Here is a 13273-nt window from a genome sequence, read left to right as displayed (position 1 = left end):
GACTGGTGTGAGACTAAATGAGAAAATAAATGCAAAGTGTTTGGTGCTGTGGTGACAGAGAGGGGGTACATTATTCAGGATGACGATTTGGGGAATGCAAAGCCAGACTGCGCTCTGGTGTAAGGCCCACACAGTCAGTTCCAGAGAGTGTAGAACCCACTGCAGAAAACACCTCAACTGTGTGAGGGAGAGCTGATTCTCATTCACGGTGAGTAAGACAGGCCAGAAGGAAGTAACCCAAGGCTATACAGACGCAGACTGCCTCGGGGACGCTGATGATTTCCAGCTGCTGGCTCTTCATTTGATCATCAGCAGCTGAGTGTTTAAACAATGCACCACCACGGTTCCATACAGAACCCACTGCTGACCACCACAAACAATCTATAGAGATTACAGAAAAGTGACAGCCAGTTATGCCCTTGGGCTCAGACTTAGTGAGGCTGTGACAATGTTTGCAAACCTTGCACTGTGCAGGCTTCCTTGAGTGAGACTTTTTCATGAACAGAACCGCGCTGCTGTGATGGTGTGAGGGATCAGGCCTGCAGGGATCCCCACAGGGATCGTGTCCCATTAGCTAAGGAGAGACGTGCGAGGGGGACCAGCAAAGACTGCGCCATCCACTGGCTCTGTTCACTGCCACATAATCACAGACTTCCTTTCTTTATTTAAAATGATTAAAGTCCTCTTTACCACGTTTTCACACAAATAAAATGAAAATGAGATACGCCCTTCCCTACCCAGCCAAAAACCACAACTCACAAAAATCAAAATTAAAAAGAAATTACATTAAAAATTAAGGGGGAGCTCTGGTGGCCTAGTGGCAAGGAGCTGCAACTACAATCCCAGAGGCGCACGGTTGGTTCGAATCCACCAGATGCTCTGCCGGGGAAGGAGGGACAATCTCCTCCTGTACCAGTCAGATCTGATTTGACGGTACACGCACACAAAAATAATAAAATAAATTAAAAGAAAATCCCTTGGCCTTGTTGCTAATAATGTTCATTCATAAATGAAGCAAGCCCATGTAGCTATCTACAGTAAGCTTCCACATGTGGTAGCAAATAGAATATTCTGGGTAATCACATATGGTAAATAAAGGTATGATAAATGCCACATGTAGAAATATCAGGTGGTCCCATAAAAGATAAGATCATGGACTGCCCAGAAAATAAACAGGTCTGTCTGGGAGTTGGTGAAACCAAGTTTCTCTTTGGAGACTAGGATTTTGAAGCTCCATCTCACATACTTTGGACAGGTGGCCAGTAGCAATGTCCTTAGAGAAGGACATCATGCTTGGAAGGGTGGAGAGACAGCGCCGGAGAGGAATGAGAGAGATTGACACAGTAACTGGGCCAATGGAGGTACATGTGTCGGAATTAGTGAGACTGGCTCAGGACAGGGCAGAGTTCAGAGCTGTTGTGCATGTGGTCGCTATGAGTTGCAAGCGACTCGATGGCACCTAACAACATTACATTATTATCAGTGACTTATACTATAATCCCTCATTTAGTTGTCGGAACAGATTAATTCATCACAGGTTTATTTTGCTTGCTCTTCACAAGGTTAATAATGTCTGACAGATGAGGAGTTTCCTGTCCCTTGTAAGGGTCCTGAGAAGCCAGTAATGTCATGTTAACAGAATGCAGAGGTCACCAGTCTCTATGTATCTTCTTCAAAGCCATTAAACTCACCATTCTTTTTACGTCTTTTAATTGAGCCATCTGTGTAGAAAATGAACAAGCAAATTGCTTTTATTTTCTATTAGATTTTTCATCTTCCTACAAGAGCTCTAGTGGCTTACTGGTAAGGAGTGCGTTTTTGTCCCAAAGTCAGGCAGTTCTAATTCATCAATTGCTCCACAAGAGAAAGATGGGCTATTTCCTCCTGTCAGATTGACTGTCTCTGAAAACCTGCTGAAGGGTCAGCTATGAGTCAATTTCTACTCTATGGTCCATAACAACAACAACAGTAAGAAGCCAAAGTTGGATTGCAGTTGATTCCAACTCACAGTATAGTGGCCCTAAAAAACACGGGATCCTAGCCTGTCATCTTCATGGGAGCTGGTCTTCTTTCAAAATGGAGTGGCTGGTGGGTTTGAACTACTTATCTATTGCTTAGCATCCCAATTCTTTCTCCCTTGGAGTGGTAGGTGGATTAGACTTGCCAGAGAGCTGCCACCTTTGGGTTAGATGTGCAAGTCCCTATGGACTTCACTGCTAGAGTGTCCAGGGAGAGAGGTGAAAATGTACTTCTAGAAACACAACCATCACAAACTGTCACTCTGAGAGTGTAGCTGGATGCTTCTCCCAAGGTAAAGCCCAGACTTGATCACACAGGTCCAGGAGGAAGGGAAAAACTCACCATTTCTGTGATTTCAGCAATGTCCTCTCTGTGTTCCCAGCTGGGAAACATATTGGTGAACGTAAGGGGTTCCAGACCAGCATGGATTAGGTATGACTTGGGCGGAGGCTTCTTGATATTTTTTCCTGTGGTTACAAAGAACACAAAGTTGAGTGGACTCTTATTTCCTTTAAAATCTTTTTGCCATAGTTTATAACTTCTGACTGGATGCATAAAGTTAGGTACGAGTTGTTGTTGTTAGAGTCACTTGTAACTCATAGCACCCCTATGTACAACATCTCTGAACCCTACTTTATGGCTCAACTGTGTGCCAATCTTATTATCTCTGACACACTTACCCCTGTGGCCACGTCACTGAATCAGTCCATCTCATCAAGAGTCTTCCTCTCTTGCACTGTAACATGGGTCACTTCTGTACAAGATTACATTTTATATATGCTGCTGTATAAAACGCCTTTTTATACTCAAACCTCAAACTCATTGCCACTGAGTGAGAACTGAATCACAGCTGACCACCCAGCAGGTTTCCAAGGCTCTAAGTGATGTAACAAGAGCTTGCCTGTTTTTCTCCAAGGGTAGAATCGACCCACCAGAGAGACACTGCCTTTGGGCTAGCAGTGCAACTCCCTATGGACTATGCCAGCAGAGCTTCTTTAACTTTATACATGTTAAAATAACAATAACTCAAATCAAGTCAGTTTCAATTCATGGCTAGACCCTGTTTGTTAGGTTATAACTGTTGCCGGATGCCATCATGTCGATTTCAACACATAGCAAAACACAGCACAGAGTTTCCTATGCTGTACTCTTTATGGAAGGAGCTCTGGTGGCTTAGTGGTAAGGAACTACGCCATTAATGCAAAGGTATGTGGTTCAAATCCACCAGTTGCTCCACAGGAGAAAGATGAGCAATCTCCTCTTATGCAATTTACTGATTGTGAAAACCCTTTGTTGGGTCAGCTCTGTGTTGGCTCCCACTCAATGGCACACAGTAACAACAACACTCTTTATGGAAACTGAGCAGTTGGTAAGTTTGAACCTGTTGGTTATTACATTAATTTTTAATCATTATAGGTTGGAATCTGCTGGTTAGAAGCTCAATGCTTAACTGTTATGATGTTATGCTTAAGTGTTTAAAAGGGATATGTGATTAGGTATTACTGTCATGACGGGAGTCAAGAATGAAGGCTGCACAGTGGAGTGGACCTTGCGGGAAGGGATTGAATAACAATGAAAGAATTTTTTCTTTTACTTTTCAAAGAGAAAAGCAAACTGGGGGGCAGGGGGTGGGCAGGGATTAAAGTGCAACAATGAATGAATGGAAATCCAAAGTCTCTGTAAATTTTCATTAAAAGAAATTTTTAAAAAATCCCCAAACAATTCTGAGTTTTCAGCGGCTGATTTTTCAGAAGTAAATCACCAGGCCTTTTTTCTAAGGTGGTTCTAGGTGGAGTCAAACCTACAAACTTTGGGCTAGCCGCCAAGAATGTTAACTAGGGCCAGGGCCACTCAATTCCTAGATCCTCTGCTGTCTGAACCTAACACAATGCTCCTGGGACCTGGGAAGAAGAAGCCTCTCCCTGTGGTTTCGGGTGGAGTCTTTCCTCCAATTTCTGCATAGCTGACTGAGCTCATTGCAAATCACCAGGGTAGAGAGCAGCAGTTTTTAAGTGTTTTTTAGCATAAACATTTGATGGGAAGTTTAATATATTATTTATCAAGGGAAAGCTTTTCAAGAGGCAAATTGCAGACATTCAGTAGCATTAAACTGTGAAACTTTAATATAATTCAGATAAGAAATGAATGACGGGTAGCTTCATTTTGTTAAAACGACATTTTAGCTGGACAGTTGAGCTAAAAACTGGCAATTTATTATTCTATCTTAGAGGCAATACGAAAAATAATGCTGATGTTGTTCTTTATTGTCCCTGAGTTGGAATTGACTCATGGCTGTCCTTCCAGTTGGTTTTCAGAGATTGTAATTTGCTCAGGAGGAGAATGTCCATCTTTCCTTCCTTGGAGCGGCTGGTGGATTCAAACTGCCTACCTTTTGGTTGGAGGCACAACTCCTTATCCACTAGACCACCAAAGTTCCCTACTAAAATTAGTAATAAACAATACAAAGGTTTACACTGGCTTTTTAGCTAGTTCTGGGAGATCCTCTTTTTCCTGAATGAAGACAATGCTCTCTGTGGAACCCCCCCTGTCCCCCTGCATTATTAATCCTGAGGGTAAAAGGGTTCTAATATGTTCAGGGCATGCTACCCTACAGCCTTTGACATGGAGGGTAACAAGGGAGACAGCCTCATAATAGAAAAGCGAAAAGCTAATTCTCATTCATTCTGGCAGCCAAGAATTCACTAATCTCAAAATTAATAAACCTCTCAAAATGAGTGAATGGGGAAAAATTTGTTTCCTCACTGTCTGCCAGGCATTATTAATGCTGACTGATGCACTCAGGAATGAAAAAGGCTGAGGAAAGAAATGGCCTGGGATTTGGACCAAGCCTTCAGGAAACCAAGTTGGTGCTTCAGCTTCTAGGTGGGGGCCTGGCACACAGAGTATGCTTGAGACTGGCCTGGAGGGGTACTGGCTCCAAGCTCTCCCCCTAACCCACTTCCTGCTGCCTTGATTGTGTAGGGTCCTGGCTCTCCACTCGTCCCCATTCTGTTTCTCATCTACACACAGGGTCCAGTCTCGCCTGGCTGCATGGACTAAGGATCCTGACTTTCCAGCTCACTCCTAGCTCAGTCCTCCTGGAGTCTGAGAGTGCCCCCAGCCCACTTCTGGTGCACACCTGGCTCTTGGCATCTGCACCCTCCCAAGGCGCCTCACCTTTGCAGTACTGGAGCACCGTCTCCATGGCGCTCTTCCGGTCAGAGGCCCAGCGAATTCGGGCTGACCCTGTGATCTTGTTCTCAATGGGCCACCAGCCTTGCCAGAGGTACACTTCATGGTGATTGTCAACAAGGAACAGTGCTGAGAGGACAAGGGCAGAATTAGACAGTCAGCATCCTTCACGACACTTGTAGATCACACTCTCTCTTCCTTCCTACAAAGATGGCAGCAGGGGTAGTCCCCTTGGCTGTTAAATTCAAGGTTAATGGGACAAACGGAAGGCTTCCATGATACCTAAGTCCTGTGAAAATTAAGCCAGGAGAAGCCACCAGCAGAGAGAGCTATTTGATGAGAGACTCATATTTCAGTGATACTAAGATAATCAATAAAATCTTGAAAATTCACTTAGAAATCAATCGCCTGCACCTTCATTTTATTTTCTTTTGTTAAGTGTTATTGAGTATGACTCATAGCAATCCTGTGAACAACAGATCTGAGCCCTGTCCTATCCTGCGCCATTCTCACAATCTGACACACTCAAGCCCACTGCTGTAATCACTGTCAATCCATCTTGTTAACAGTCTTCCTCTCCTTCACTGTCCCTCCACCTTTCCAAGCATCATATCCCTCTCCAATGAATAACCTCCCCTCCCTACAAATTTCAGACTCATGACATAGGAAGAGGTGTGAACATATTCTGGCTTATGAATTGAATTGTGACCTCCTTGAAAGTGATGATGAAGTCCTAAGTCTGTACTTGTGTTTCCTGGTTGGAAAGATGGGTTTCCACTGTTAAGTTAATGAAGATACAAGGGAGGAGGTGTGTTCGGAACCTAACTTCCCTTTGAGTGTTGTCTTTGAAAAGAACAGTGCACGCACACATACACGTGCGCGCGCGCACACACACACACACACACACACACACACACGGAAAGATCATGTAAGCAACCTTCAAGTAAGCAAGAAATGCCAAGGAATTCTCAGGCTACTGATAATGAAGGACCTGTCCTTAGAGGGAGCTGTGCTCAACCATTTCCTAACCAACACATTTGGGAAAGACAGTAACAGATTCATTATTTCTTTTACTTATTATTGCACTAACAGCCTCATTATTTCTATCTCTTTTTTTGGTAAATAAATTAGAATAAAATTTAAATAAAAAAATAATAATGGATGATTGGAATGCAAAAGTTAGGGACAAGGAAGAAAGATCAGTAGTTTGAAAGTATGGATTTGGTGACAGATATGAGGCTGCAGATAGAATGATAGAATTTTGTATAGTCAATTGATTTTTAGATGATATGATCAGTTACTTATTTTAAATGAACATTTTGTTGAAGACCTATAATACTCTTTGATTAAAATTATGAGACCATACGTCGTTTTTAATATAAATGATGGAGAAATTATGTTTAGCTTGTAACATTCATTTAAAACTTTTTGAACAGTACAGCTACATAGCCTGAGTTACAACTCAAACACTGTGATTATACTAATGTACTCATTAATTAAGAGAACTAAAATAATTTTCATTTTCATGATTCTTAGTGTATTTAACTTGTAAAAATGTTGATTAACAAACCTAATGTGTATGTGAGTTGCGTGGGTACTTGATTAATTCTCTACAGATGATAGATACTTTTTCCTGAATTAAGAATTTCTACAACATATTTCATATTTGAAGCTTATTTTTCATGATTTCTTTTACTATAATATGTTGATGACAGCACCTGCCTTTTGGCATAAGTATAAAGATTATATGAAATAATAGAACACAACGATTTGACAGAATATCTGACAGAAATAACCTAATACGCACTCAAGTAAAACACACTTTTCAGAAAGTGTATCTTCATCAGTTACTCCTCCTGGGCCTCACCTGGCTGTGGTGCGCTATACAGATCTTCCTGCAGGAAGGGCATAGAGTTGACCACAGAGGGGTCCCGGGCGGGATACATGAATTCTGTGGCCGCAAAGTCGCCAGAAGAACTACTCAGGATGAACAGGCGGGGTGTGAAGTTAAAATTTCCAGGATCTTTAAAAGAGAACAAAGACAAAAAAGTATGCATCAAAGTAAATTCCAGATGGACTGAAGAACTAAAGAAAAATGTGAAACATACACAAAAAAATTAGTAGAGTAATTGGTAGGAGTTAGCTAAGCTTGGAGATGGAGAAGTCCTTTTTAATCATGGGAGTAAAAGAATGAGAACAGACTTATTGACTATGAGAATGTTAAATGAGTTAATCGATAGATGCTATTTAACACTGCCTGACTCATTGTGACTGCTTAATGTGTTAGCTTTTCTTCTTATGTCAATGTGAAGTTCACACTAATGAATTGTACTGTGGTGGTGCAATGGTTCAGTGCTTGGCGACTAACAAAGAGGTTGCACTTCAAAACCTACCAGCTACTACATGAGAGAAAAAGGCTTGGCGGTCTGCTCCTGTAACAATCACGGTCTTGGAAACCCTTGAGGGGCCATTCAATTCTGTCCTATCAGCTCCCTATGATTCTGAATCTACTTGAATGGAACCCAACAATGCTGATAACAGTGGTCATTATCTCTCTGAGCCAGGTTGATGGCTTCAATGGACCCTGTAAATCCAAAAAAAAGATTTGATTCCCTCCCCTGCTTCCTATTCCAATACCCAAGGACTACTACTTTCTTACATGGCTGTGATTAGGGCAGAAATATAACTGAGATGTCAACCAAGCTGAGTCCCTATCACCCAGGAAGGTGATATCTTTCCCTAAACTTGTGGCCTAGTGGTAAGAACCTGCTCTGCAATCCTGAAGGTATGTGGTTTGAATCCACTAGCTGCTCTGTAAGAGAAGGATGGGCATGGCAAGCTCCTTCTATGTGATTAATTGCCTCTGAAAATATTCTGGAGGGTCAGCTATGTGTTGGTTCCAACTCAAAGAAGCTTTTCAAAGGAGTCCTGGTGGCACAACAGCTAAGTGCTTAGTTACTAACTGAAAGGATGGCAGTTGAGTGGCTCTGCAGAATGACCCAGTGATCTGCTTCTATGAGAGACAGTCAAGAAAACCCTACGAGGCAGCCTGCTTCTCTCACATGGTATCTTGATGAGCCTGAATTGACTCAATGGCTTTGTGTGTGTAATAATCAAACGGCGAATGGACGCCTTGGTGCCCACATTACAGCAGCCCAGTGGAAGAAAAACAAAGATAAAAGGCTCACCAAACTAAATTCTAGAGAAATTAAAGAATTACTGTAAAATATGAAGTAAACATTCTGTTGTTAGTTATTAGGTTAGCAAGAGCCCAGTATTACAGAAGTAGATTTTTTTTGGAGGGGCCATGTTATCAGGAGGGAACCAGTGTCATGGAAAAAGAAGTAGATGGCCAGCAAGAGAGGAAGAGCAAAATAAAATAAAAAAGAGGAAGAGCTTCATCAAGCTGGGCTGATACAGTGACTGCAACAACGTGCTTAATCACAACAGGACTGTGAGGATGGCAAAAGATTGGGCAAAGTTTCATTCTCCTGTAGTCAGGGGCATCTGATGGTACCTAACAACAATAACAATTTGAAAGAAATAACCCTAAGAGAAAGAATATTTACTTATCTTGGGAGTGGGGAAAGACTTACATTGTTGCTGTTGTTGTTAGGTGTTACTGTGTCGAGTATGACTCACAGTGACCCTATGAACAGCCATTCTGAACCCTGCCCTATTCTGTGCCATCCTTACGATCTCTGACACTCTAGCACCCATTGCTGCTGTCTTTGTGAAAGCCATCTCATTGGGGTCTTCCTCTCCTTCACGACCCTCCATCTCCAAGCATGATGACTCTTTCCAAAGCAGCAAAGCAGGCTGCGGGGGCAGCTAGTGCTAGCCTCTCTGCACGTGCATCCTCCAGTGACCGCTTTACTCTCTATCTGCTCAGGGGCCCCTCCAGTGACTGGATTTTCCTCCCTCCCTCCTTCCCTTCATTATTCAGGAAGCTCTTGTGCTGTACGTCATAGGGAGTTGGGCTGCTAATGCAAAGGTCATGCATCTCTGATGGTTCAACTCCTCCAGCAGCTACGAGGAAGAAAGATGCCTTGGGATCTACAGCCTAGGAAACCCACCGGAAGCTGTGATGGGTCAGTTACAACAGCAGCCTTGAATTTTCTTCATTATTCAATTTCTCAAACAAGTCAGTAACCTTCTTCCCTTTTTACCTCCTCACTGGTCACCATGACCTCTTTTGGTCTAACCCGTCATTCATTCACTATGGCTTCTACAGAATTAATAATGTGCTTAATAAGGATGCATTAGATAAATTAGTAGTTGAATATTTAAAAAGATGAAGGGATGTGAGGTCCTGTTACCTTGAAGCATACAGTCATAGGCTTTTCTATCTCTCCTTCCTAAAGCGTCCCAGAATCCTAGTGGCTCCGAGCCTTCCTCACATTCGTGTATTGTCACTTTGCTGCTACTGTGGAGTCCTGCTTCCAGGGGGCACCTGCAGGAAAGAAACTCCAGTACTTTATAAGCCATGCAAATGTCACCATAGCACAATATCCTTTAAGATGCAATCAGTGTATTATCCCTTTCCTTCACTTTCTGATGGAATGAGTGGAAAATGCTGTACAGTTTATGAGTTCAGGGGTAACTAGAATTGCTCTTATGGAGGAACGTATGGTTCTATGGAATGAAAGCAGCATGAATTTTCGTTTATCTCAGTCCATATCTACTGTTCCTTGTCCTCTCCTGCTGGGATATAAGTTTCCTAAGGGCACGGATGTGGCTGTTTGCTCATCATCTCCAGCGTCTATAACTGTGACACACAACGTGTGCTCAATAAACATTTGGTGAAGGAATAAATGAATGAATATATGACTGATTACCTCTTTGCTACTTCCTCTGTGCTCCCTGTGAAAAATCCCTCATCTCGTGGAGCCCCCTTCATCATCCCTTCCAAATGACAAAGGAGCTGTGAAGTATGCTGTGCTCATGAGCTAAATATCAGAGGTTCAAATCCACCCACCACCCCTTGGGAGAAAGATGAGCAAGCAGCCTCCTCCCATTAAGATGTATAGTCTTGGACACTCGATGAAGGGTTAACATGAGTTGGAATCTATTCTATGGCATAGGGTTCCCCTGAGTATCAAACTATCTCCCCCACATTCCACCACAAATAATGCTGTTTGAACATGAAACAGTTTGCTTCAAATGTACCTGCCTGGTGGAAGGGCAGCTTTCCCTGCTCCTTTCAGTCCTGCCCGTGAGTGCTGGGCTTAACCGTGCCACACTGCACTGTTCTGCCTGCTGGAGAATGGTTTCCACCAAATCTTACTTTAGTGGAGCACTGTGCTCTTGACAAATCATACACTTTTAGTGTACAGGTGTCACCAAAGTCCTTCCAGATCTCAGTATGAAAAAAAGGATAAACATTTTCTGAATAACTGGCTGACACCAGGATTGCTCTGATGGCATCTGTCCCCATCCTGCACAGCAGTGAAGAGCCATGTCTGCAGTGCACGTGTAGGGAGGTGCTGAGATTACAGTGTGTCTCTGGAATACTACGCTTTACCTAGGCTTCATACTTCTCCTGACTTGTTTTATTTTCCCTTTAAGTTATTCACTCACTGTCATAGCACACTTAGCTTTTATCTCCATAGAGTCCCAAGCCATGGGGCTGACGTCCCCACCATCTGGTGAGCTGTGGCCAGAACTGTCCCGGAGATTACTGTGGTCCACCTTTCGAACTGGTGGTTTCATAAACTCGTTTTCAACTATATGGTTTTTTTGCCATTCTACTCATCTGACAAAGCTCTGAATCCTTAAAAGATAATTGAAGCTTGCCTTATTGAATATGGTGGCTCGGGTGGTGTGGTCTCTATTGCCTTGCTCACCCAAAGGCTGAGCCTATCTGGCAGTTCAAATCCACCAGCAGCTCTAAGGAAGAAAGATGGGCAATCTCTTCCTGTGCAGAAACTGACAGGAGAGTCAGCTACCAGTCAGTTCAACTCGATAGCAATGTGGATTTTGCCATATTGAATATATATATTAAAGAATATGAGGCTTATAATTCAAAAGAGGCATTGTGTCTGTAAAGAAAGAGGAGATAAGAGAAAGTACTTGTTGAGGTCATTTTGCTGCCTTCCATGCTGCCTCTTATTGTTTTTTCTGTGAGCAGATACATCTTCAAAAAGCCCTGCTTTTGGGGAGTTTGGCAGATACACATGCTTCCTTTCACAGGACACATCAAAGGTCTGAGGCCTCTGACGGTATTTGTTGAAGTCAGCTTAAGTATACACAGGGCTTTCACTGGGGACTTGGAAGTCCTGTCAGTTAAAACCTGTTTGAGTTTTGCAAAGCACAATGTTTAATTTCAAACAGCATTTCTGGGAGTGGTGAGTGGAAGTGAATGAAGGCATAATAAATGAAGCTCAAATGGGGTTTCCAGGGACCGTTCACTGGGAAGGCCCTGTGTCAGGAGAGCTGACGACAGATATACAATACTCACTGTTCCTTTATTTTATTTGCTGCAGTTCTTCCCACCTCCTTTGTGTGGGCTTGTGCTTTGCATCCATGCCACAGGTAAATGAGGGCTTTATTTACATTGAGAACGACCATAGACGTCCTGGATCTCAGGCTACTGCAGTGACACGCAACTTCTAGCAAATTTCCTTCAATGGGCACTTCTCCTCGCACACAGTACAGCCTCCATTCACCTGCAGGGGGCGCGAGCGCACAGAGTTAGGATGACCCGCATCCATAGGGAAGGTTGCCCTTCTAGATCTCAGCTGTCACCTGCCACCAAATGTCATGCTCCCTGAATGCAGAGCCGCAACAGGCTGTGCCACACACAACGCCGCGCTGAGCACAGACAGCGCCCTGCCTAATCGGCTTTCCAGAAGGCAAATCCTTTCGAAACTAGGAGCAGGTTGCCAAAAGTGCAGGAAAATGATTTTTTCACAAAATGGATGAAATACTTTGTTAAGCGATGTAACAGGCTCTAAGTGAGGCTGGTATAAAAGAGGCTCTAAAACTAAGATATATTGTTAGTTGGAACCTGGTCTATGAGAATCCTATGCTTTATAATAGAAAATCCACTGATTTAAAAAATTTCCCCTAAAAAAGAATAGGCAGAGCCATTCAGTTAAAGATAATCTTCCAGCGTCATTTGTGCAAAATTAGATCTCAAAGCCTGCTCCGCTGGGACTGCGCACTCCCCATAAAGCTGATTTACAAGGCCGACATTAGGTGGCTTTCAGGGAAAGCCACAGTATATGAAGAGAGACTCATTAGAAGGCTCTTGCCTATAAAAATACCTTCCAGGAATGGGGGGGAGGTGGGATCTATTTCCAACAGTAAAAGTGATTTATTTACTTTGCGTATTTTCTTCTTCTTCTTCCCGGCGGCCTGAGTGCACCACCATTCCTCCCTGAAAGCACTGCAGGAAGCAGGGGGGCTCCTTCCCCTGAAGGACCTGGACCTGGACATGGAAATGCGTTGGGGAAATGAGCATTCCTTGGGTTTTCAATACATGCCTATCAAAGCAAAACTGGAAAATATTGAGAAGTACAAGCAAACACCAAAGAGAATCCCACCATGCTCATCTTACAACTGATATGTCCTTGGGTACAGTAGTCTCCCATTCAGGCTATTTTTAAATGAATATTTTTTTTTCCTAAAACAAAATTAAGATTGCTGTGTTATGTTCCTTTATGCCCAGGCTGTCTTTGTTTATGTTCCAATTTTGTTATTTCAGTGGTATCCTATTGTACAGATCCGGTAGTGCTGCTGTCAAGTTTCAGGTGTACCCTAAATGATATTAGCGTTGACTCAATACACTCTCACTTGACAGGAACATTTCTCTTAAAAGGGAAACTGTTTATTCATGCAAATTGGCATCTAACATATCTATGCTTTTCTGTCATGCTTGCTTAATCTATTTTTTATATCCTAAAAGGGACTGATTGAAGGTGTACCATACAGTAATCCTGCCTCATCAATAAAAGAGGATCTCATACTCAAACGGAAACATAGCCATAGGCACAGAGGTTAGACTTTACAACGTATATTTTGGAAAGGCAAAATTCAATCCATAACAGGTGGGGAGCAC

The 13273-nt window shown here is 42.8% G+C and overlaps 1 protein-coding gene across 1 annotated transcript in view; it reads right to left on the bottom strand.

Moving 5' to 3' along the window:
* Window positions 1-13273, bottom strand: part of SVIL (supervillin) — a 131772-nt gene that overhangs the window by 3082 nt on the left and 115417 nt on the right. Inside the window, exons 29-34 of the mRNA XM_006887117.1 lie at window positions 12538-12643; window positions 11672-11879; window positions 9531-9664; window positions 7079-7234; window positions 5197-5340; window positions 2362-2486 (exon numbers count right to left, since the gene is read on the bottom strand). Of these exons, the coding sequence (XP_006887179.1) occupies window positions 2362-2486; window positions 5197-5340; window positions 7079-7234; window positions 9531-9664; window positions 11672-11879; window positions 12538-12643 (873 nt within the window). The remainder of the gene's footprint in view (window positions 1-2361; window positions 2487-5196; window positions 5341-7078; window positions 7235-9530; window positions 9665-11671; window positions 11880-12537; window positions 12644-13273) is intronic.

The sequence above is a fragment of the Elephantulus edwardii genome, unplaced genomic scaffold, assembly GCF_000299155.1.
Source record: "Elephantulus edwardii isolate Elephantulus edwardi_28Jun2011 unplaced genomic scaffold, EleEdw1.0 scaffold00054, whole genome shotgun sequence".
Lineage (NCBI taxonomy): Eukaryota > Metazoa > Chordata > Mammalia > Macroscelidea > Macroscelididae > Elephantulus > Elephantulus edwardii.
Note: the sequence above shows the minus strand (reverse complement) of the source record. Positions and strands in the feature narration are given on the sequence as shown.